Source organism: Toxorhynchites rutilus, chromosome 3 (genome assembly GCF_029784135.1).
Source record: "Toxorhynchites rutilus septentrionalis strain SRP chromosome 3, ASM2978413v1, whole genome shotgun sequence".
Lineage (NCBI taxonomy): Eukaryota > Metazoa > Arthropoda > Insecta > Diptera > Culicidae > Toxorhynchites > Toxorhynchites rutilus.
The window spans coordinates 277516823-277543603 of record NC_073746.1 but is presented as its reverse complement, the minus strand read 5'-3'; the positions used below and the strand labels follow the sequence as shown (position 1 = coordinate 277543603).

Here is a 26781-nt window from a genome sequence, read left to right as displayed (position 1 = left end):
CGGTTTCTTCAATGTTATATTTTCTGGTATATCGAGGATAGTTCTACAACATTCACTAAATTTGTTTTAGATTTTCAGTCTTGTTTTACCGAAACGTTTTGCTAACAAAGTGGGATTGGACTCGGCCTTTTTCAATGGAATGTGTGGTGGTATTGTGATGATAAGAGTTTCCCAGTATGTGCCTCTCCTCAACATAATATCACATCACAACTTGGCAGCTAAAGTTTTTCGAAAGTGAATTCATCTACAACTGATTGTTTTTTTGGTTTGGTCACTAACACACTCTAAAATGTTTTTCGATTCACTCCTGGTTAGCGATGTATAGTTTGTGATGAAAATATTCCTTAATGAATGAGTAAAATGGGAAAACCTTTTGACACTTGCTAAAACTCCGGACGCATCAATGCCTCAGTGGAATTTTAACGTACTTTTCTAGCTAGGTTTTCTCATCGATTCCCAGCGCTTCGAATGGCTTCAGGTAAGACAGCGGCCGCTGTGGCCAAGTTTTCCGCTTCTTGAGTCCTTCGCCGATTCGCTCAAGGTTTTTGAGTTCAGCCAGTATCGGATATATGCGTTGCTCAATAAATTCGCCAGAGGTCCACTGCAAGAAACAGTGAAACTTAAGGAATCGTTACATTAGGCTCCAAATAAATACATACATGATCGTAAACGTCAGCTAACGTAGATGCCGCGTTCCGCGCTAGGTTAGTGATCGAATTCAGTAATCGATAATCGTCCCCGAGGATGTCATCTACACGTGTGCCCGAGGTAAAATTATGCCGTATGTTGTACTCGGTCAGCCATCCCCGCTTTTGTTTCACATCGTCTATGTACTCCTTAGCCTCTGCCATCAGTGTCATCAATCGAAGGACGAAGCGATATATTGTACTTCCTGGAAACATGCAGCGCGAGAATGTTGATAGCATTGAATCTTTGTGCAGTTCGATCCACGTGTGTCGATCACTTGTAGGCTCCGGACAGGTGAGACTGCTCAGAATAGGATTGGTTTTGGGGTTGACATCGAAGTACCCTCGGGAAGCAGTCGAGAGGCAAATGGCTAGCGATGGAAGCGAGCTGGGCAACAGTTCACAGAGAACGGCAAAATGGTCATACCGTTGCCACCCGGTTAGTGCTAATCCCTGCAGTCCTTGACTGAACCGTGTTCCTTCTCCTTGCATAACTGCCAGCCAGCGAAGAGTATTCTCCAAGTGCCGTCTGATGGGAGGAAGCATCAATGTCTCACCGTGTGCCCCTTTAAAAGCGGATGCAGCCCAAGCCGTGTTGAAAACGGTAGAATATTTATCCCACGTGGAGGACTGCATGAACTTGTAGATATCCTCGGCGTAAACCCAGATCATAGGTTCGACAAGTTTTCCAATCCCTGAAGATTGCAGAGTCTCTAGCGACATATGCCGAAGCATATCGTCCCAGATTATAATTTTGAGATGTGGCCATTTCTTGTGGATCATAGAGGCCACATTATAAACATGATCAAGAAAAAGTTTATCCCTGAGGTGATTCTTACAACGACTGCAGCGAGCTATCTGGTACACTTCATCACAACCTATATGAATATGTGTTAACTTTGGCGTTAGCTTATCTATATCGTCTTTGTGGAGTAGATTGGCGTTTTGGGATGGAATATGATACTCAATCACCTGATCGAGGAGCTCCTCAAGGAATAACAAAGAAGAATTTTGACTGGGACAAAGTGCTTGCGGAGAATCATCCACTTCTCGAAGATGTTGGAATTCCTGCAACTTAAGAACGAACTCCAAATGGCCAAAGGTTTGAACTAACGGGATAACGTTCAAGCCCAGAGCGAAAGCCGTTTTCAAAATTTCCAATATTTCGTCTTTATTGTAAGCATTTTTCGCAGCGATCGCAGATAATGCTCCGCTAAATGGGAACATATCTTCATATTCGAGAAGAATATCGGTGGCCCCCAGTGTTTTTATAATCGGCATTAGTCTCTTGAGATAGGATATTTTTGGTGGAGCTCCTTTCAGATCTAAATGGACCAATCGATGCAATGGTGGTGGATGACCGCCTGGTCCAAGGCCAGCAATAATCGGGACGCCCATTTTTTTCAGCTCGTGTTCGTAGTGATTCTGTTTCTCGGCTGCGATTCGTAGTTCCTCGGACGATTTGCGCTTCACGGCTTCCTGCTTCGAACTGTGTTGCTTTTCGTCACGGTCCTGCATGATGGATTCCCATTCGTTGAAGAATCTTCCTATTAGATGACGATTTAAAAGATTTATCAAATTCGTCAATCTGACTCTGACTCTGACTCTGACTCTGATTCTGACAATCTGACTCACCTTTATTTCGCAACGAAAAGCTCCCTGTCGGCTTGACAAACTTCACTCCGGCTGCGTTAGGAAACTGGCCATCATCTGCCGAGCCCTCGTCATACAATCCTAGTTTTTGCAGTAAGCTCTCGTGGTGATTTCCGCTGCCACTGCCACCCATCATTAGCTCTCGCACGGAAACAATCTTCCCCCCGTCCGTAATGTGCGTTGTGTACAGAAACCCCCAGAACCATAGAGCCACTAGAAAAAGAAGCGAGGTGGCAAGCAGGAGCAGTTTCTTCCGCCAAAACAGCATCAATATACGGGAATGCATTACGATTTTTTGTCTACAAATGGAGAAAGGGAGGCTAAAATTAGGGGAACGATTGAATTATTTTGTATTTATTGTTTACTTTACAAAACCGGAAAATTTTACCACCCACTTTACTAACTGATTTCGACTACAAATGGAATCATTCATCCTGTTATTTTAATTTGATACACTACTTTATAGGGGTATAAGGGTATATACCTAGTCTACCTAAGGTATATACTTAGGGTCACGGACGAAAGCATGACGTAGTACTGTGATTGTCCGGAACAATTGTTTTGACGTAGGATTACGTGTTATGTATCTTATTTCGTAATACTTATTGGGGGTACACATTGTGTTTGAGCTACACAGCTGTACACTTCGTAGTTGCTCTCCGTGATTGACCTGAACCAGGGAAATTGCACAAAGAACATACTGATCCGCCTTTGGGATTAGCAATCCATTTCCGTTGTGCATGTTTCGGCGATGGGTGCTTTGAATAGTTTAAACGGTTTGTAATATTTACATAATTTCATAAAAGTAGCGAAACAGAGCTGAGAACTTATGAGAACTTGGGATGAGATTAGTAAAACCTAACAATTTATATTTTCCCGTAATGTCAACAACGGCCGGCGACAAGCCAGGTAATCCGAATGTGCTTTTTCTTGGCTTTTTTTTAAATTTTATGCGTTCAAACCACTTAACTAAATTCTACTGAAATTCTCACATGTGATTTTCTCAGACGAGAAATCGTTCAACTTGAACGGACCGGATGATTATAACGTCCATTGGCAAAATTTGCGCAAGGAACCACGAATCCTCTATGAGGAATTTTTGGGAAGGGTCTGTCATTGTCTGGAGAACATTTTGTGACTCCGGAAAACTATAATTTAAATTTTTTTCACACAAAACGAATAGTTTTGACTACATTAAAGTACTTGAAGCTGATTTTCTACCAATGATTCACACAAAACGAGGAGCAAAGATTATTTTGCGGTAAGTCAATACCAGTACTCAAACGATGTCGTGGTTTACGTCTAGAAGTTGATGTTATGGACTGACCGACATGTTTTCCTGACTTGAACCCTATTGAGAACCTCTGTGGAATGATTGTTCAACAGATTTATGCTGATAATCGTCAATTTTCAACGGTTGATGAGCTGAAAACTGCTATTCGTCAGTCGTGAAATGATATTGAACTGACAAAAATGCAAAACTTGACACAAAGAATACCAGAGCGTATCTTTCAAGTAATCAACAGTTCACTCTACGAAAAATGTAACGAAAAATTAAGAGATTTCAAATGAATTTTACGCAGAATCGTTCTTACTACAGGGAAACTTCGATATAACGTACCCTCGTTATAACGTACCCTCGATATAACGTCACTCGATATAACGTACACCTTTTCAAAGTGTAAAGGAAATTTTTTTCTGATAGAACAATGAATTATCTGTATTGTGATGCTAAAACATGTTTTGTACCTTCAATCGATCTCGATATACAGCTGGTTTTGTGATTCCAGATTCTAAATGAATCAAGCTCTAATCAACAGTACGAAGGGAAACATCATGAGAAAGGCTGGCTTCGTCTTCTGATTGAAGTTATTCGTTAACTTGACTAAAACAGCAACACAATAATGTATTATAGACTACGTTTGTGAGTACTTTATTATGCTTCGATATAACGTACAATTCGATACAACGTACAATTTTGAGAGTGAAATGTACGTTATATAAAGTTTACCTGTATATATGTTATAATATGTTATATATATGATGTAATATATTAGAATATAATATATTTATCGAGCTTTTTTTTGCGTGATACCTCAACAGTGGAAACAGTAAAACAAGTGAGCAATTTGACGAATAAAAGAGATATGTTTTGCGAGCGAATCCAAAGGTAAACCATGTATTATGCATAGCTTGGTTCCCCGTGAATGTTGTATGCAACACAAAATTGTGTACAATAATCATTTCTTTCGAACAAATTCAATTTGTAGGAATAAGGGTTATGTAGATTGTGGAATGGGTTAGTAAGATTGCTGCAATTCCATAGAAAATCATTATTTCAGTGATACTAAGGTGATATTGTCATGGTCCACAGTGTGTGTGACGTGAAATAAAGTCTGCAAACGAACATTATTTCACCGAAAAAGCTACTACTCCCGATGACTTAGAATAAGACTTATAATGAAAATAAGATAATGGAAAGACATCAAAATACCATTAAAAATTAAGCAGCTTTATGATTTCATTTGTATTTTGTCTCAAAACATCACGAAATCGTAAGTACCTTCAACATTTATTTGTTTCTTTCCTGTTAACATCATATTCAATGTAATCAATGATGACATTTTTTTTTGTTTATCGATCCACATATATTTCGTCTACCATTCCACCCTTTTATTTGTCACACTGATATCCATTATTCATTTTCAGTTAGACAGTTGAATCTCCTGCCAGAAGCTAATTTTATTTTTTGGTCGTTATAATCCGTTTGACGGTTATGAGTACATGAGGGCCACCATTTGGAGTTTCAAAAGAGTTAAAACAACAGATTTATGAACAATGAAAAGAATTACAAGAATGACAAGAATTAAAAGAATTACATTGTTTCGAACAATCACAGTCCTACATCAAACTCACGTCCGTGCTCCTAGGTTCAGATCTTTCTACTTTTGTTCGAAAATTTCATAGTAATCATAACTGAAGACGGGGGTCTTCGTAGCCTAATTGGTTGCGTGTCCGCTCACTAAGCGAACGATCATGAGCTCATAACTCAGGGCCCCTCAACTGACCACCTTAGTGTGTTATTCTAGCTACTATGTCCACGCAACAATCATCATGTATCGGTAATCTCAGTCCCTTACCGCTCACATTTTCGGTCTGCTGCATCGGTAATTGGCACTATTAATAACGCAACAAAGGAAGCCTCATATCAACAGTCCCGCTGTGAACAGCTCAACTGCGAACATTCGAACAATAGCAATATTCTTACGCCGGAAAAAGGCGACATGTGTTGTGCATCGATAGAATAGGAATCCTTTGGGCCTAAACGGCTACTGTGTTATAGATAAAACTAATGTTTATTGATAGATAGTGATACTCTTACGCCACGAAATGGTAACAGTGTAATATACAACAAAAGTTATCTTAAGATAAAAAATGTACACGAATGAATTCGGCTCTGTTACAGCTGAATTGCTCATTTACATAATAAAATAAACTGTTGGGATAAAAAAAATAACTGAAGACATACTTGAACGATCTAATTCTGATTCTATGTTTATCGCACGCATAATTACCAGCGATAAGACATGGGTGTACGAGTATGACATACAAACGAGTCAACGATTATCAGCATGGCCCCGCTGTAGACGAAACCGAAAAAACCACGTTAATGTGTCGATCAAAAGTGAAAGTAACGTTGACTATTTTCTTCGATATTCGTGGTGTTGTTGATTCGCAAGTCCTTCCGGAGGGGCCAAACGGTGAAAAAAAGAGTATTACTTTGGCGTTATGAGGCGTTTGAGAATTTTTCGCAAACAGCCAGATTAGTGGAAAGATAACACTTGGATTTTACACCACGATCATGCACCAGCTGATCGATCGATCATTGTGAACGAATGTTCGTGACCAAAAATGACACGAACGTGATTGAGCAAGCACCGTATTCTCCAAATATAGCCCCGTGTAATTTTTAACCATTCCCGAAAGTCGAATTACCGTTACGTGTAACCCGTTTTGACAGCATTGAAGACATAAAAACGAATTCACTGCGTGAACTGAAGGCAACTCCCGAATACTGCTTAAAAGAGTTTCGATGACTGACTAATTTTACGTCAAGTATACGGTCGTGTCTCGAACACAACCTTCCTGTAACTTTTTTTAATGCTTACGTTAGTTATGTCAATTTATACTGATGAAAAGCACAATATCACTTCTAGGAGGAATAAATGAGTTTTTGATGGAAATTCGAAATAACTCCATACGTTGGTTGAATGAAATTATTCCTCTCGCGAGCGATAAACTTCTCATATATTAGAAACCTGTCTGTTTCATCTCCACAATATTTCCGATTTACCCGCATCATTTTTGGTGAAACTTTTGACCGATTGATCCAAAAAAAAACAGCGAGCGTTTAGGTTTTGGGAAACATGACTTTAGAAAGATAGAATTTATGTTCTAGTGAACATGTCCGTATTACCCCGACTTCTCCTTCAACTTCTCAATGAAACCATATGAGGGGTTTAGAATGAAAGGGGTGTAAGTGATTTGATCGATTTCTCTACATCGACTCTCTCTTCTGGTCATAACTTAGCTGCAAATACATTCCCAGTTGTATTTGACAATGTGGAAGATAGGTCAAAACCTCATTTATCGGATTCTATAGCGAACTTAAATTGGAACTTTTTTGCAGTTGAGTTATTAACTAAAGAAAAAGTTGATGAATCAAAAGCTAACAAGAACTATAAACATAACAGAATATCATACTCTTCTTCTTCCAGTATGATATCAGATTTTTGGTTTCCGTAAAATTGACCCAATTTATCTGTCGAACGGCTCCAGAATCTGTTCTATAAACCCAATACTAAACAAAGTGCATACCGCAAGTCTTTTCGAAGTTTCTTCTCTGCTGAACGTGTGACGATAATCATGAATGCTACATCCGGATCACAGGGTCATTCTTTTAGAAATCTACCCATACATCATCTTGTATGAATTCAAGTACCATTCTGAACGTGTTCAATGCTACGGAAAGCACTTTCCTGGATCGATTATTATGAGTAGGTGGTTGCTCATTCGTGATACAGTAGCACATCATCAACTTTGTAGGGCGGCTGTTGAAACATTGTTCGATTTACAGGATGCAGTAAATAAATAAAATATTGTTCGATTCTATTTGTTTAGTTTCGGTGACATCAAACATTTGTTATGGAAACCTCTTGGTTGATTTCTTCATGAAAATAATCCTGCATTTGAAAGTAATTAGAATAGATTATAGAAAATGAACTACAATACATCAACTATTAATTTCAAAGCTGTGACGGCAAAAAAAAACCGATACCGGTAACACTAGAGCCGCTCTATCCAGCGATGATACAATTCAGCAGCGCGCTCTTTGGCAGCCCGTCAAAACCATCAATTGAATGAGGTTTCCCATTATCTATATAATTTTCTATATTTACAAGCAAAAACATCAAATTTAAAATTAATTGAACTACGTAAGTCAAAATGAACTGAACATTGAACTTAAAAACTATATAAATATGCACATACTCAATTGTAGAGAGGATAAAAGCTAAAAGCTAACAGGTCGTCTTGATAGGATCTTTTCTTCGCGATAGCTTCACCAAAATTGTGAGTTACACAGAATGAAATCCAACATAAAATAATAATAACATATTTACAGCAAAAAGTCAACTACAACCAGATCGTGTTTTCTTTATTGACTTGTTGCAATCTAACCCAACAAAAGCAACACAATCATCGCATTAGAAGAACGTGTGCTTACGCGTAACAGGTCACAAAAGTTTGTCTTATACAGTAATATCAACCTCCTAAAAAATTCTCGACCGATCCAGTAATGACATCCAACGTTTTTTTTTTGCCGCTGTATTAATTTGTTTCTGCTTGGAAAATATATTTTTCCGCATCTTCATCCTCCTCAGTTTGTTTCGCTTTTGAATTATTCACCATCCGGGGCCCATCCATTAGCTTCTCTGGAAGCTGCGACTTGCATCGCGTTGTGTCTACCGATTTTGATGCCACTTAAAAATTCCGTCACTTTGCTGAAATCTAACGAATGTGGCTGTAAGTATTTCGCATGGAATGTGAATTTGTCGGCACAGACTGTGGAGTTCATGTTGCCACTCCGAATCAGAAAAAAATCTGTTTTCCCCCGGATGATGCTCGCAAGCATTTATGTATGAGTTTATCGCCGAGAACAGGTTGGAGCAGAGCGATACGAATTTGACAACGAACAAGAACGAATAACGAAGACAGGATTTTTTGTTGTTTTCCAACGAATGTCACGTGTATGCCAATCGAATACAAATTGTTTCTAATCAATCACTTCTGGAATGGTGTTTAAAAAGAGTGAAGCTGTTCATATACTTTGTCTATTTATGTTATTATTTTGCTATTTGAATGTAACAGCAAAATTTCAAATGTTAAGCTAGATTCATTCGCTAGTTTCGTATAATTCGATTATTGAATAAGCGAATACCTCAGGATACAGTAGAAAACCATCTAATAAGCATCGAAATGTTACAAACTGAATAGTAGCCGCAACCGTTGAACAATATATTTCCCAAACAAATATATATGATAAAATTCTTTTACTATTCTCTGACCGAAAAAGACATCGATGTAAAAAAAATTGAGAAAACCTTGAGGAAATCTAAGATTTATTAGTGGAACATCGTTAAATACTAGATTTGTAGCAGAGAGAACCTATTCTGAGTTATTAAAAACCCCTTGACATTCACCAAATTTAGGACCATGTGACTTCTTTTTATTCGATGCTCAATGCTAATGCTAATGGTAATGTGACTTCTTTTTATTCGATGCACTTAAAAACCACTACGAGGAATCCAATTTGAGAGTGTGGAGACAATAGGGAAAATAAATACATTCTTTGAAATATATACCTGGAATTTGTGTGCTTTTTGGAATTTAAATGCTTTATTTATCATCTAAATATATATTATCACCTTCAAAATAGGCCCCTTTTGAAGCAATACACTTTTTCCATACACTTTTTCTTTTTCGAACAATCCAGTCATGGAAACACTTTTTATAGCTGTATTCATGAATTGCCTTCAGTTCACGCAACGAATACATTTTTATGTCTTCAATGCTGTCAAAACGGGTCCCACTGAGCGGATTTGAGTTTCAGAAATAGGAAAAACCCATGTCTCGTCGCCAGTATCTTTTTTTTTCTTAATTTGTAGGATATTTTTCAATGAAAGATAAAACAATTTTCTATATTTCATTCTCTGATCAAAACTATGTAGCTACTAGCTGGCCCGGCAAACTTCGTCCCGCCCAAAATTTATTTTTTGTTATCAATACCTCCAAACATTCACGTATTCTTACTTACGATCATGGGTCCAATCGCAGATCTGTTCATTGATTCTTCTTCTAATTGACCCTTTACAATTTACTTTTGATATACATTTTCTAGGACAGAACCTATCCCCCCCCCACCCTCTTAGAGAAGGAGGAGGAGTGTCTATCTAGCATAAAAACATGTATTGCACCCTAAAACCTCCACATGCCAAATTTGGGTTCGTTTGCATGCTTAATTCTCGAGTTATGCTGAAATTTTTATTTAATTTGTATGGCAGCCCCCCTTAGAGAGGGGGAAGAGTGTCGAAATTTGCAAAATAATTAGACAGCTTTTTGGAAAAATCTCATTTTTTTTCTCAAATTTTAACAAAAATTTATAATTTAAAAACTATGATACCTAGAAAATTCATGTCAAAGGATGAAATGTAGGAAATTGTTTAAATTTTTAGGAAAAAATACCAAATTTTTTTGGAAAAAAATTTCACTGGAAAAAAGTTATTTTAAAAATTAAAATTAATTTTTCTCAAGATTTTTTTTATTCAAATTCCCAAAAAAAAAAAAAAAAAAAAAAAAAAAATATATATATATATATATATATATATATATATATATATATATATATGAATAGCCATTAAAATTTACAACAAGTCGTCCATACATCGGAAGATGGGCACTTTTATAGGGAAAAAGTTTTTCTAACAATAACTTTTTTATATTTTCTTTGAAAAAATACAACTAATCCTAATTTTGTTTAAAGTCAAGATAGCGATTAAGTGTATTCGACAAAGTTTCAGATCTTATTAAAATGTGATCTTTTGTGGAAGATGTCAACTTTCTATCTGTTATAGTTTTCGGAATATAAGTCATTTTTGTATTGAGACTCCTGAAAAAAATTATGTTTTGCTCGTAACATTTTCGTGTGTTTCACGTTTGACATGTTCTTGACATGTTTTCAAATAGAGAAAAGTTAGCAGAGCATGTAAATTGCGATAATTTATACAAAAAATGTTACGAATTAAACATTAATAGTATTTTTCGAAGAATAAAAAATTAAAAAGTTGTTGTTAGAAAAACTTTTTCCATGTAAATGTGCCCATCGTCCAATGCATGAAAAACTTGTTGGAAATTCTAAGGGCTATTTATATATCAATTTTTTATATCAATATTATATCAATTTTTTCAGAATTTTGAAAGCATATGTTTTCGACAAAAATGAATTTTAATTTTCAAAATATTTTTTTTCAATTAAATGTTTATCCAAAAAATTCTTTGATAATTTTTAATGGAAACCTAAGTAATTTCCTACATTTCATTCTCTGACCATCTTTTTGTAGACGTTATAGTTTTTAAATTAGGATTTTTCGAAAAAAAGTTGAAAAAACTCAAAATTTCAAAAAAACCTACAACAAAAAAATCCGACCTATAAACATTTAGTCAACGAATTGAATGTAGGAAATTATTTTGGTTTTCAAAAAAAATTCATTGAAAAAAATATTTTGAAAATTAAAATTCATTTTTCTCGAAAACATATGCTTTTAAAACTGTGAAAAAATAGATATAAATAGCCCTTAGAATTTCCAACAAGTTTTCCAAACATTGGACGATGGGCACATTTACATGGAAAAATTTTTCTAACAACATTTTTTTTTCATGTCATTACACCCACAACGTTTCACTACTATCTGAGATTGTGCTGCCAACTCCTGAGACGAGTTGGCATGAAATTCGTCATATAGATTATAGTTTTTCAATTGGAATCTTTTGTAAAAAATTGACAAAAAAAACTTTGGCTTTTTCAAAAAAGTAGTCTAATTCTTTTTTGAAGATTTCAAGTGTGCAAAGAGGCTTAAACAATCAATGTATTCACAAAGTTTCGCTGCCAATGGCCAGTCGAGTTGACATGAAATTCGTCATTACTTGCGTTAGTTCCAAATTATCTTTTCACTGTTACAATGTTTGAAATCACGAATTGTATTTTGAATGTATCAATCATAACATGTTCAATGCATCAATATTTTTAGTGTCACATTAGTGTATCATTATTCCTCACGTGGAAAAACGATGAGAGCTTATTCAAGGTATCAATTATTTTTAAAGCATGGAAAAATTAGAATTGGGTATTTTTACTCAACATGTTCAGATAATTACTGGCAATACAAGTTTAAGGCAAAATTCACCGCTCAGTCTGCTTCTAGAGGTATACATTTATAGGTGCTTCAAAAACACCTGAACCAAAGCAGAAATTAACTGTGAAAAATCTGGAAAGAATAGGTTACTGTAAGAAACCATCCGTCTTACACTGATTTACATAAACTGAACCCAAGTTGATTTGTTTTCACCCGAAAGCACATGTTTTACATAAATTTCATAGCTCTATTAAGAGCTCAGAAGTTAATAATGAAGGTAAGTTGCAAGGCTATTCAAAAGTAATAATGTTTCTAATAATCTTCATTGTCCAAAATCCGGTTATATACTAGTTTTAGTTTTTGCACTAAAAATTCTCAGTCATATCGCAATCGTTTTTTGTATATACATTCGAATAAAATATTCACTAAAACATAAAATATCTGCAAGATGTACCTTTTCAATGTTTTGTATCGGTGAAATTGTATTATTCAGTCGCCAGGAGAATATGCTATCCAATTGTGTGTTTACTTTAAGTTATTACGTTTAGTATTCAACAATCCTTTTGTTTCACTACTAAAATGAACATCTCGTTCATTCCAGTCGATCGTAGCAAGAAAACCCACATTCAATGTCAACAATGAGCATTGCAATCACCAAAAATTCGATTCAATTTTTCTCATTCTCAAATCCTGTATTCGGACCAATCACATCTGGTTTCACTCACGAGAAATCACAGGGAATCCGTTTTCACACCACACAAACCACAATTTTTCATTAATCCTTTCCAATCGGTTCTGCCTGCACTCGCTTCGCTAGCGAGAATGAGAACGCAAACTTATAACTCGCATAAACTTCCTGCAGCAGTCAATAACTTATAATATCCGAACCGAATTCCAGACGCTTAGGTTGTGGACACTAAGTGCAAATGCTTCCGCCCAGATACAGATTTCCGTTTGCTCTTGGGAAAAGCTTTTATATGTTCTGGGGGGAGGCAAAACATGCTCGCTGGGCGTCTCTCATTTTGCAATCATGTAGCGTCATTTCTGGTGAAGGAGAGGGATAAGGAATCACTCTCTAACTTCTCTCGGGTTCTCTATTACAAGAGGTGTTGTTAAGGTATCATGTATTACATTGTGCTGCTACGGTATCATTGTTATATTATTCCTTTCACTTCATGATTCACAAAGGCAGACTTGCGCGAAGATACACTAAATTATATTTTATTTTTCTCCTAAATGAACTTGACTGACTGATGTCTGAGTCCCTCATCCTTTCTGTTTCCTTTGTTTATCGTAACCGAGAAGAATACGCCAGAGAGGGGTTTGTTGATAACCGGCAAAACCAGGGTCGCGTTCAAAACAAACATCGCGATTCTCGCACTAGAGGGAAAATCAATCGTGAGCATACACGCAGGCGCTCTCCTAATTTCGGAAAACCAGTGTGGAATGTGCAATGTTTTCATAAAGAGCGGGTTTAGGGGAAGTAATGGTAAAGTGGTCATCGTGAGGAAAATTACCATTTCCTTCGTCCGTATTGCATATCATGCATGTCATATCGTGCTAAATGGGATATGCGTTGCTTCTTGTTCAAATTTGTTTAAATCATTTTTCAAATAGTCGGTACATGAATGGAAATATCAGAGCCTAATCACCTAGAGTTGTGATTGAATTTTCTCATACGTACAAAAACGTAGAAGGAAACACATAACGCTTCTCAAAATGAGGCTTGGTTTTGGTTGAAGAAGCCAGTTTTCCCGGGGTCAACGTTCAAAAATGGGCTCTTCAAGAGCAACGTGTGTTGAGGGTCTAAGTAAACGGAATATTGTAAGAACCATTTTGCCCCCAAAAACATAGTAATACAGCCATTCCATGTCAAACCGAGATGGTGGCTCACAGATTTTCGTGAAAAGTGGTAATTTCGTTCCTTTTCGCAAAATATTAGACCCGTATTTTTTACTTTTTTTTTAATAGGGTGCGCATTTCGATTCGATTTCGATTTCCGAAAAATCAACAACCCCCCCCCCTTTTTTTTTTCTTTCCAAAAATGACTTTCTTTTAAAATTCATAACTATAGAATTACTGGACCTATTTCGATGATCGACATATCAAATTGAAAAAATAGAAAAAATATCACATTTACAAAAAAAATATTTATTTTATTCTTCTAATTATAAATTGTAATTGTTTACTATTGTTTACATGGTCTCGGAACCAAGGGCGCTTTATTTTTTTTTCTTAAAGCTGGGTTTTTTACATAACATATAAAAAATCAGATATGTGTTGTTTTTCGTTTTTTGTTATTATTTTTCTGTATACAATCCAATTCTGTATATTAGCGAGAAAAAAGTTTTTTTTGCTTGTTGTATATACATATATTTTTTTTTTGTTGTATATACATACTAGCTGACCCGGCAAACGTTGTTCTACCATATATATTGTTTTTTGAGAATATTTTTGGTGTGAAATAAAACATAACTAATGTATATTAAGCGTGTTTGAATGTTTTAAGAATCTATAAAATTATTTGAATGTTATCGATAAAAAGAACGAATGAAACAATTTCTACGGAAGTTGGTATGATGTTTCATGATGCAATGTATTTTATTAACGTGACTGATATGTTTGATTTCTAAAAAGTTAAATGTAAACATGTTTACAATTTAATTTTAGTTAACTTTTGAGAGATCAAACATATCAGTTACGTTAATGAAATACATTGCAATAGAGGGCGTGTCACATCAAATTGCATCACGGAAAAAACGCTGTAGAAATTCGCCCAGTAGACCGATCCTTTTGAAAATTTTAGACAGTAAAATAAAAACTATTAAACAACTTTTGGCATTTTCTTTTTATTAATACTTCGAGCCCAAGCCCGTATGGTCGCACCTTCCTCTTTACCCCGTCCATAAGGTTCTGTACAACGTCAGGTTGTAGTTTTTTTTGAACAGAAATCCATTTTCTCTTGAAGTCCGCCTCCGATTTGACAACTTTTGGGTTCTTCCGGAGGCCCTGCTTCATAATCGCCCAATATTTCTCTATTGGGCGAAGCTCCGGCGCGTTGGGCGGGTTCATTTCCTTTGGCACGAAGGTGACCCCGTTGGCTTCGTACCACTCCAACACGTCCTTTGAATAGTGGCACGAAGCGAGATCTGGCCAGAAGATGGTCGGGCCCTCGTGCTGCTTCAATAATGGTAGTAAGCGCTTCTGTAGGCACTCCTTAAGGTAAACCTGCCCGTTTACCGTGCCGGTCATCACGAAGGGGGCACTCCGCTTTCCGCAAGAGCAGATCGCTTGCCACACCATGTACTTTTTGGCAAACTTGGATAGTTTCTGCTTGCGAATCTCCTCCGGAACGCTGAATTTGTCCTCTGCGGAGAAGAACAACAGGCCCGGCAGCTGACGAAAGTCCGCTTTGACGTAGGTTTCGTCGTCCATTACCAGGCAATGCGGCTTCATCAGCATTTCGGTGTACAGCTTCCGGGCTCGCGTCTTCCCCACCATGTTTTGCCTTTCGTCGCGGTTAGGAGCCTTCTGAACCTTGTATGTACGCAGGCCCTCCCGCTGCTTGGTCCGCTGGACGAATGAACTTGACAAATTCAACTTATTGGCGACATCCCGGACCGAACTTCTCGGATCACGTCTAAACTGCTTAACTACGCGCTTGCGATCTTTTTCACTGACGGAGCATCCATTTTTGCCGTTCTTCACCTTCCGGTCGATGGTTAGGTTCTCGAAGTATCGTTTTAGTACTCTGCTGGCCGTGGATTGGACGATTCCCAGCATCTTACCGATGTCCCGATGTGACAACTCCGGATTCTCGAAATGAGTGCACAGGATTAATTCACGACATTCTTTTTCGTTCGACGACATTTTTCCAAATTTACGAAAAATTGACAGTGAAGCATGGCCAACGTGATCTATACACTCTTATCTGTTTATAAGCGAAAGCTGAAGATATAATTCCTAAAAATTAAATTTCTACAGCGTTTTTTCCGTGATGCAATTTAATGTGACACACCCTTTAACATGTTTTTGTCGTGAAGTAGAAAAATGAATTAAGAAAAACAATATTCATATCGTTCAAATGCTGTTTCGTTGGAAGAAAATACGCATTTCTCTTTTTCAATATGCATGGCTAAATTTATGGGTCTCGTTCATAAATTGGCAAACCAACGATACGCCAAACAACAATGGAGCTGATGTATCGTTCTTATTTGGAACCGCATTACTTCGTTTTTTTTTTTTTATTAAATCGTTTATTTTTACAGGCTCAGTTACATAAGTTTAAAGGAGCCAAACTCCTATCTGTATAGTTACAAGTATACATAAACATTTTTTATTAATTCTAATGTTAATGAAGTAGAGAACCGATTACTCGCGGCTTGCTCGAGTTTAGAAGGGTGACATTTTGTTTCAGGAAAAGGATGGGATATAAGGATATGTTGACAATGTTCACACTCACATTCGCACTCACATTCATCATACTCAATTCTTAAGCCTATCTTATATCTAACATGTATTTACATTTCACCTTATTCTATTGTTAGTAAGAAGGGATTTGATTTCTCGCGAAGGAAAAGGAAAAGGAGAATATAAGGATATAAGGACAATCACACACGAAGATCGATAGCTTTTAGGAAGACATATATTTGGGACATGTAATCAAGGTCTAACCGAGCCAACACATCTCTCACCGGCACATTGGGCTACCTTCCTCTAGCCCGAAGAGAGTTTTCTAAATTCGATCTGGCAACAAGATACTCCTCGCACGACCAAACAACGTGTTCGATGTCGTGGTAACCTTGGCCACAAGCACAGATATTGCCATCGGCAAGATTAAAACGAAAGAGTAGTGCGTCTAACGAACAGTGATTGGACATGAGTCGAGAGAAGGTGCGAATAAAGTCCCGACTCAAGTTCAGACTTTTGAACCATGGTTTGAGGCTAACCTTAGGGATAACCGAGTGAAGCCACCGACCCAATTCATCTTCGTTCCACTTACGTTGCCAGTTAGCGATGGTATTTTTACGGACTAAAGAATAAAATTCATTGAAAGCGATTTGACGCTGATAAATATCGCCTTCAATTGCACCTACCTTTGCTAATGAGTCAGCCCTCTCATTACCCGGAATTGAGCAATGTGAAGGGACCCAGACAAAGGTAATGACATAACAGCGTCTGGTTAAAGCACTCAAATTTTCTCGTATTCTCTCAAGGAAGTACGGCGAGTGCTTTTCCGGCCTCACTGAACGGATAGCTTCGACAGAGCTAAGACTATCCGTTACAATGTAATAGTGTTCAACAGGTCGTGAGGCGACGCTGTCCAGCGCCCAATGTATTGTTGCCAATTCAGCAATATACACAGAGCAAGGATTCTGAAGACTGTGGGAGGTGCTAAAAATTTCGTTGAACACTCCAAATCCTGTGGACTCATTCATAGAGGACCCATCAGTAAAGTACATATTATCACAATTGACACGCCCATACTTTGCATTGAAGATCGTAGGAACTATCCCCGATCGATGATAATCTGGAATTCCATGGATTTTCTCCTTCATGAACAGATCAAAATGTACAGAGGAATTGATGTAGTGATGTAGGTTTACCCAAAAGTTGAAGCTTTGGTTTTGCTGGTCTATGCTTCCTAGAAAAAACCACCATCTCTGTTTTCTCCGTGGAGAATTCGATCCCTAGCCCAATGGCCCAGGTTGAAAAATTGTTCAAAGTATCTTGTAAGGGTCTTTGCAGGTCGGATTCGTTTGATCCTACGACAGACACCACTCCGTCATCTGCAAGTTGTCTTAGGCTGCAATTTTGTGTAAGACAATTGTCGATGTCGCTTACATAGAAGTTGTACAAAAGGGGGCTTAAACATGAGCCCTGGGGGAGGCCCATGTAGGAGACCCGATTTACTGTCGAATCCCCGTGAGAAAAGTTCAACTGTTTCTCACAAAGCAAGTTATATAACATATTATTCAACAGAGGCGGCAGACCCCGAGAGTGTAATTTGTCTGACAAAACCTCTATTGAAACAGAATCAAAGGCCCCCTTTATGTCCAAGAATACTGAAGCCATTTGTTTTTTTTCGGCGTAAGCCATTTGAATTTCTGAAGAAAGCAACGCAAGACAATCATTCGTCCCCTTGCCCCTGCGGAACCCATATTGTGTATCTGAGAGTAAGCCATTCGTTTCAACCCAATGATCAAGGCGAAACAAGATCATTTTCTCCAACAATTTCCGTATACAAGACAGCATTGCTTTTGGGCGGTACGAATTGAAGTCGGACGCGGGTTTTCCGGGTTTTTGAATAGCTATAATTCGCACTTGTCTCCAATCATCTGGAACAATATTATGCTCCAGAAACCGATTGAATAAATTCAACAAGCGATGTTTCGCCACATCAGGGAGGTTTTTTTAACAAGTTGAACTTAATTCTATCCGTTCCTGGAGCCGAATTGTTACAAGAAAGGAGAGCAAGAGAGAATTCTACCATCGAAAACTCGGAATCAAGATCGCACCTATCTTGTGGTATATCTCGAACAATTTTTTGCACAGGAACGGAATCGGGACAAACCTTCCGTGCAAAATTAAAAATCCATCGATGTGAATATTCTTTGCTTTCATTCGATGAAGAGCGATTTCTCATGTTTCGAGCCACTTTCCATAATTTTTTCATTGACGTTTCTCGTGACAAACCTCCCACGAAATTTCGCCAATAAGCACGTTTTTTCCCTTTGATCAAGTTTTTAAATTGATTTTCAAGGTCCAAATACGTTTGAAAATTCTCAATGGTTCCACGTTTCCGAAAAGCTTTAAATGCGTTCGATTTATCCTGATAAAGCTTGGAACATTGGCTATCCCACCATAGATTGGGAGGCCTTTGACGAAAAGTGGAGCCTGGGATGGGTTTCGTTTGAGCGCGAACCGCGCTGTCATATATCAAACGAGAAAGGAAGTTATACTCCTCCAATGGAGGCAAACCATCTCTGGAATTGATGGCTAGAGCAATCGCGTCCGTATATTTTTTCCAGTCAATGTGTCTTGTGAGGTCATATGCCATGTTTATAGATTCAGAAGAATTCGACCCAATGGTGATGGAAATTTTGATTGGCAAGTGATCACTACCGTTGGGGTCCTGGATTACATTCCACTTGCAATCTAACGATAGTGAATTCGAGCAAAGCGAGAGGTCAAGAGCACTTGGGTTAGCAGGAGGTTTAGGAACACGTGTTGTTTCCCCAGTATTCAAAACGGTCATATTGAAGCTGTTACAAAGGTCATATATCATCGATGAACGATTGTCGTCGTACTGTTCCCCCCAGGCAGTTCCGTGAGAGTTGAAGTCTCCCAAGATCAATCGTGGCTCAGGAAGGAGTGAGCACATGTCAACAAGTTGCTTGCGGCTAACCGCAGCTCTCGGAGGCCAATACAAGCTGACTATACAAAGGTCTTTGCCTCTGATGTTTGCATGACAGGCAACAGCTTCGATCCCTCCAATAGGTGGAAGGTCAATTCTAAAAAAAGAGTGACACTTATTGATCCCCAATAGTACCCCTCCGTATCTGTCATCACGGTCCAAGCGTATAATATTAAAATCGTGGAAAGAGATATCATCTCGCGAAGAAAGCCAAGTTTCGGACAGAGCAAAAACGTCACAATTGAAGTTATGAGTTAAACATTTGAATGTATCAAATTTAGGGATAAGACTACGACAATTCCACTGTAAAACAGTGATATCTCCGACCTCTCTATTTGAATTAGACATCAAGAGAGATAATCATTGCAAGGAGGGGCCATGTTTGCATCAATTATTGCAAAATTGTCTTTAATACTGGAAGCATTGAAATGACAATGGTTCTGATGGAGTCGGAAACATTAAAACACTTGAAGATTTGGTCCAAAAGGTCAGACAACTTTATAAATCCCGATTGGGGAGTTGAGCTGGACGGAAAAATAGGGACATTTGGGGTTTTTGATGTCCCCTCGAGTGCTGGGTCGTTCGAAGGTGAACTATTCCCACGGAAGCCAGGAGGAACCTGATTTTGCTTGTCCGCTGCACTCGATTTTTTAGGCATGCTAACAGGAGGTATAACCGGAGGGGCTTGTCCTTGAACTTTGGGAGTGGTCACATTTTTGCGCCAGGGATTCCCTTGGAAAATGAACGGTGTGCCCCCGTTAGCTGTATCCGCTTCCATTTCGTCAACGGGGAACGTGGCGAAGACATTTTGTGTGATGATTGGTTGTTGTTGTTGGGCCAGTGGAGAAGCGCCCTTTAAAATATCCGCAAAAGTGCGTTTCGAGCGTTCCTTCAAAGAGCGCTTCTGTTTCTCCCAGCGACTCTTGTAAGTTTCACAAACTGAGAGCTCGTGTGGGGATCCCCCACAATATGGACATTTATGCTCAGTCGCACTGCAGGATTTCCCCTCATGTTGCTCTCCGCAAGTGGCACAGCGCTCCTTGTTGGCACAATAATCTGAAGTGTGACCAACTGACTTGCATTTTTGGCAAGTCATGGGCTTTGGCACGAAGAGTCGCACAGGCAGTCTTAATTTACCCACCATGACGTAGTCAGGGAAAGCGGAACCAGCAAAAGTTACTCGAAACGAGTCTGACGGCGTGAATTTAGTTTTTCCCTTTTCTTGGGATACTTTCCCTAGTTGGCGGCTGTCCAAAATTTTAACACCCACCAACGGGAGTCTTTTAAATTTACCAACTCCTTCCTTTATCATTTCACACGTCAGACCCGTTTCAGTTATCACCCCCGAGATTTCTACGTCATGGGACGGCACGTAGACATGATACTCTAGGGAGAATCTCTCGTCGATCACAACTGCATTTGCGTGTTTCCGATCACTCACGACAACACGCAGTTTGTTCGGTCTAACCTTAGAGATTTCGACCACGGAGGAATAATATCTTGCCAGATCTTTCGAAACCTGAATGACATTGATGGATTTTCCGTTCGGTTTGGGCCGGAAAAAAACAACCCATGGGCCAGCTCCAGGTGAATCTTCTGGATAGACCTTGACACGAGGAGAGGAAGCAACTGAGGGGGAGGTCGAGGTCGATTGTTGAGCGGGAGCGGGATCAGTAGGGCTGGGAGGCAAGTTCGGGAGTTGAGTGGAAACGGGAGCGGGAGAATGAGGGGGTGAAGAGGAAAGGTTTGCAAATTTTCTTGAGGGAGGCTTGTTGAGGTGAGTTAACTCTTCCTGTGAAGAGACATCTTCTGAGGGGGGAACGCGTTTAAGCGACTTCCCAGCACCCGTAGCTGGGGAGGGGGAGACAGTGGATTCGATATCCATGTCAACGCTTTCTTCCCCTTCTGCCATTTAAAATGGCAGATGTACACTTTCTTATAATTTTTGCAATTTTTTTTTATAATTAACCTTAACCTAATAACCTTAACCTATTAATTTCAGTATACTTATTATGCACACCAGTGCGGATTATTTATAACGGTGCTGCGTGTTGATCGTTCGGTACAGCTGAACCCGTGTATCGCACCACGCGGTGATGATGTCGAAGACGGTGCTACGGCGATAACACACCAGCACACAGCGCTCGCGTGCAGGGTTTCTTCCTCTCGCTTGTTGTGTCTGCTTCAATGAATTCACAGGGAATCCCGTTAGTGTCCAACACGGTGACCGGAATAAATCGCCACAGTAAACAACTGCAACAGAAACAACCGCTTAGAAAAAGTGTAGTAGGCTAGAAATATTTGGCGCGGGAAAAACATCATGTGCCTCACATTTCTATTATAAATTTATTCTCTTGTTCTCGTTTTTCGAAATTTATTCTGAGGACAATGTAATGGGGACGAAGTCCCCATTTGGCGAGGATAAGGAATCGAGGCGGCCCATGCCGCCAAGATGACGCAATCCGAGTCCACCGCCGACCCGCCGTCGGAAGCGGCGGTGTCTCGCACGCAAACCTGGGATCCACTGATTGCCCGGTTAGTTTGAAACATAGGATACGATCCTTTAGCAATGTCCGACCGAGCTCTAGCGAGCGTCGGACGGTATACGTCTGCCCGGGGCGTTACGTTTGCCTGGGGCGATACGTTTGCCCGGTTAATTCTTGTTTTGAAATACAATACCGCGCCACAATATTTATAGCCTACTACACATTTTATAAGCGGTGGTTTCTGTTGCAGTCGTTTTCTGTGGCGATTTATTCCGGGAACCGTCCAACACTCACTTCACCAGCCACGAAAATAACGGTATCACTTCAACGATGGACGATAACGATATAAAACCGTCCGGCGGCTTCGAGCTTAGGAAGGCGAATGACACATTACTTCGTTGTTGTCAATCAATCGAGAAGTTTTCACAGCGGTATTCCAATTTAGAATCACAGCCACATCGCCACTTTCTTATTCACGGACTTGCAAATATATTAATTGCCCTTTGCTCAGCTGAGGCGAATATGTACTACTCAACGTTTTTCAATTTCAATGTCTGTTGATATATTAGGTATCCGCCTACGCTTGCGATCGTGTCGTTGGTGAAATCTCAAGGAAAATGCCTTGTACATATTTCATCTACCATGCAAGGCGATAAAGGTTTCGAATTCCCACATCGACCATACAGTAACATGATAACAGTATCGAATAGTTATTAATACTCCGCAATCCGATTGGTTTGAAATTCGGTTGAATTTCAAGTTCGATGTCGTATAAATACATAAAAGACATAGTCCTAACCCTAACTTAACTTTTTTGTCTATAAATTTCCTCGCATTTCCACCAAAACTTTGTACATTACATAAAATTATAGTCAGACACAATTTTCGTTCAAGATTTATCCCTCCAATTGCAGTAAATGTGTTGCTTTTTCACATCGAACACATTTTTGATATGTAGAATTAATTTTCATTAACAAATTTTGGTTCAGTGTGTTTATTCCTCCCGAATATATATTTTCCATTTTTTCTTCACAGAAATGTAACACGGAGCTCAATGTTGTCTATGTCGAATTGCGTCGCAAGGTCGACACATTTGCACAACTCGATTGGACTTGAGTCGAACGGATTTCAGAATGCAGAATGTTGACATCGGCGTTTCTGAGGAACAGGTATAGATGAAGCAGAAGATCAGGATCACGGCTACCTAAGATATCCCGGACGGGGATATCCGATTGTCTGCCTTTTGCTCTCAGTGCTCTAGAGAGCTGAGAGCGAGCAGCATGGAACCGGATACACGACCAGACAATATGCTCAATGTCGTGGTAGCCATCGCCACAATCACAAAGATTGTTTGCTGCGAGCCCAATGCGATAGAGATGCGCGTTTAGGTTGTAGTGATTGGACATAAGCCGAGATATCACGCGAATGAAATCACGACCGACATTCAATCCCTTAAACCAAGCTATCGTCGAAACCTTAGGGATAATCGTGTGTAACCAACGACCGAACTCATCTTCACTCCACATGCGCTGCCAACTAACGAGTGTGTCCTGACGAGGAATGTGAAAAAATTCGTTATAAGCAATTTGCCTTTCAAAAAGTGTGCCTTCTGAAGCGCCCACCTTAGCTAGCGAGTCCGCTTTCTCATTCCCCGGAATCGAGCAATAAGAGGGAACCCATGCTAAGGTAATCTTGAATAATTTTTCGACCAAAACACTCAATAGTTGTCTTATTCTTGTTAGGAAATAAGATGAGCGTTTATCAACTTTCATTGAGCGGATTGCCTCTATTGAGCTGAGACTGTCTGAAAAAATAGGTGTGTGGTTGTTTGGTTTGGAGATTTTCTCAAGGTGTGTTGTTTGGTATAGAAATCTCAACTACTAAAAATGTTGCAAGTAATACTACGATGAGAAGCCTAACGTTGGGAACGTTAGTGCCATTGAAGAAGAACACGGAGAAAGTCGTATGAACGACGTGCGTCAACAATGAATTCCAGATTATAGTTTTTTCTTCGAATCACAATTTCTCGCGTCTTTGTTCAGACACCTTCTATGATTTTAGTAACGCTTGCTTACTGAATCTAGACACATGCTCTTCAGGAGATGATTTATTAGAATTGATGACAATAACGTGATTGTCATTTTGCAAACCGAGCAAGCGTGATTTGAAGTATTTCAATAATTCGTTGTGCTCATTCAAAAAAACTTCCAGCTTGCCAACGATACGCTTGGCTTTAGACGAAGTGAGGTTACTTGCGAATGTGGGGATGAAAGTTCGATGCAACGGGGCGCTAAGTCTGCCATTTGAGATCATAAATACATTCGTTCTTCGTTCTGTTTGAAAAACGACCGACGGTTGAATTATTTAAATATTGTTTGTACAAAACTACTAAAATCGCGATTTATAATATGGTATGGGGGCTTTAAAATTGTTTGAAAAAAAATTAAAGAAAAAAAAATATTCAGATTTTTTTTTCTGCATAGAGGCACCCTTATCCGTATTAAATATTGAAATATACGGTATCCACGAGTTTTGTAAATATATATATATATATATATATATATATATATATATATATATATATATATATATATATATATATATATATATATGTGTGTGTGTGTGTGTGTGTGTAATGTAATTTTTGAATTCAATCTGTCCGGAATTTGATTTAGTGTCCGAAGTTTGATTCTTTTTCGCTTCATTTGAAAAGCATTTTTTTCGATGATTTTTTTATGTTTTCAATCAAATTGGTAACAAAGCATATTGAACTAATTCATTAAAAATATCAACCAAATACATGTGCATAAAGTTTAGATCTGTTTTCTGCATCATATGCCTTAAGCGTCCGAAATATGATTCAGAACGGTATATATGAACGAAAAAACTTCAGAAAATATGTTTTCTTTGTCTTTATTCAGTTTTAATAGTCATCTAATTCAGCCCTCTCAAAACAGATTAATTTTTGATACTCCAACACAAATAACGAAATTCGATTTTTTTCCTGTTATTAATTGAAAGTAAGCAACTGAATATAATTCATGAAAGTATAAAGAGCTAGAAAATAACACAAAAACGTATTAATCGATTGTGGTTTCAATGGTGTGAGAATCGGAACATACCATAACTGCATGCTCGAGACAAACATATTTTTTACATTTCATGCAGTTGTAGCGCGTTTTCGGGTCTTTTTTTTCGAAAAGGCCAGGTATAGACATGGTGCGGGCCGCATTATAGCCGCGGCCCACATTTTTTTTCTTACTACTATTCATAATGAAATGTGAAATATACGTATTTAACTGGTACTTTTTTAGACTCACTTTTTATTTCAAATTAGAAAGCATTCAGTTCTATATCTGTAAAATTCATAACTCGGAAACAAAATGAGATAAAAACTCAAAACTTTTATTGAAGGTATTAAAGTATCCACAATTAAAATTTTTAGCAAAACTATACGACTTCTTCACACAGAGTCGAAAACGCTAAGGCGAATCGTGAATCGGTGCAGCTTATCGATAGAAATCTTTGACGACCTCGGACGTCCCTTTTTGGGCCTATCGCCCACATCAGTTGTTTGTCGTAGACCTGTTTTGACGTTTTCCCGCTATTAAATAACGTGACAATTGCCACACGTTTCTCGTACAGACCGAACTTCATCGTTGCTAGGAAACCGAACAAATGCTGATGGGATCACGAAACTTGGCGAGAGTGAAGGGGAACATCGAACTACACAACCCTCCTGTGACTTTTATTACCACCTTAAGAATAGGGCTCTTCTGAAGCAATCCTTTTTTTCCAACGAACAATCCAGTCGTCGAAACACTTTGTATAGCTGTATGTTCTTTTTCAATTCAATTCTTCAGTTTACGCATTGAATTCGTTTTTATGTCTTCAATGTTGTCAAAACGGGTCCCACGAAGCGGTAATTTCAGTTTCGGAAATTGGAAAAAGTCACACCCGTGTCTCTTCGCTAGTAATTATGCGTTGGGTAAACATGGGATCACAATTTGATCATACAAGCATGTCGTCGGCCACTTGATAGCGATGAAATTTTTGAAGAAAATTGAGCACTTCTGGCACTAGTCGTACTGCGACTTTTCTCATGCTCAAAATATCTAACAAAGTATGACGAACGGTCTCGTGAGAGATATTTAGTTGACGGGCTGGCGTCAAAAAAAGGACATCGAAAAAGTGTCTGCTCAACACTCGTTGCGGTTTGATTTTATTTTTTTATTGTATGATGTGAATATAGAACGTTTCCTTGACTTTTGGACGAATTTTGGCGATCCTTTTCTCCGAGCAATGATTAGAAACGAGAGATTAGGATTCCTTTCCGGCATCTTGTTTTAATTTGTGTTAGCGATCCTTTAACAATGTTTGTAATGAATTTGATTTTACTTTGTGTGTTAAGAAAATGTTCTTAACGCACTGTGTACTTACAGTAGAAACCCGATTATCCGCGGAATAGACTGGCTGAGTAACCGCGAATAACAAAAATCGCGGTTAACGCAATAGAGGACTTAAAATGAGATGCAAACACAAAAAACAAGATAGATCAGCTTGAAAACTATGTTAATCAGTATTTAAATCATGAAACTATCCATCTGTAAGATCGTGACACCATTGGTCAGATAATGTGAAGCCAATACATTATCAAGCCTACCACTCACTGACAAATTTCGCGATGGCCTATAGAATCAATATGGAATTTCGCTTTCACGGATAATGCCTAGATTCATCTGGCTGCGGCGTTCATATCCGGTATGTTCGATTATTAGACTAGCGACCAAAGATAAAAACATATAAGAACGGTTTTTGTACAAATTCAATTTTTTTCCAATTCAAAGTTTACGTGATTATCATTGTCCCGACCTTTCAGTTCAATCAACCCCACTCTAATCATCGAACATACCGGATACGAATCCCTCAGCCTGATGAATCTGTGCATTATAAATGAGAACTAGCTAAAAAAGCAGTCATACACACTGGTGCACTTTGATATAGTACCAAAAAATAGCATTTCATTGCATATCATATTGCACCAATACGTTTTGCGCTGATTTCATCCT

At 38.5% G+C, this 26781-nt stretch overlaps 1 protein-coding gene across 2 annotated transcripts; it reads right to left on the bottom strand.

Annotated features, from left to right (window-relative positions):
• Positions 1-3: 3 nt before the first annotated feature.
• LOC129776233 (hexosaminidase D) lies at positions 4-13161 on the bottom strand. Of its 2 annotated transcripts, XM_055781763.1 has the most exons (4): positions 12264-13161; positions 2322-2638; positions 660-2233; positions 4-601 (listed from the first exon to the last, which is right to left on the bottom strand). In XM_055781763.1, exons 2-4 carry the CDS (start codon positions 2623-2625, stop codon positions 437-439), a joined length of 2043 nt encoding a protein of 680 aa, XP_055637738.1. In that variant the 5' UTR covers positions 2626-2638; positions 12264-13161; the 3' UTR covers positions 4-436. The 2 variants fall into 2 exon arrangements, with proteins under 2 accessions (XP_055637738.1, XP_055637739.1); XM_055781764.1 differs by lacking the exon at positions 12264-13161 and having other exon boundaries at positions 2322-2656.
• Between the last annotated feature and the right edge of the window lie 13620 nt (positions 13162-26781).

Bases quoted from the DNA above. Each gene is read 5' to 3' on its own strand.
- LOC129776233 (XM_055781763.1), bottom strand. From the start codon at position 2,625: ATGCATTCCCGTATATTGATGCTGTTTTGGCGGAAGAAACTGCTCCTG. The intron at 2,234-2,321 runs GTGAGTCAGATT...GTCATCTAATAG, and splicing joins CTTTTCGTTGCGAAATAAAG to GAAGATTCTTCAACGAATGG. The intron at 602-659 runs GTATGTATTTAT...TGTTTCTTGCAG, and splicing joins TAGCTGACGTTTACGATCAT to TGGACCTCTGGCGAATTTAT.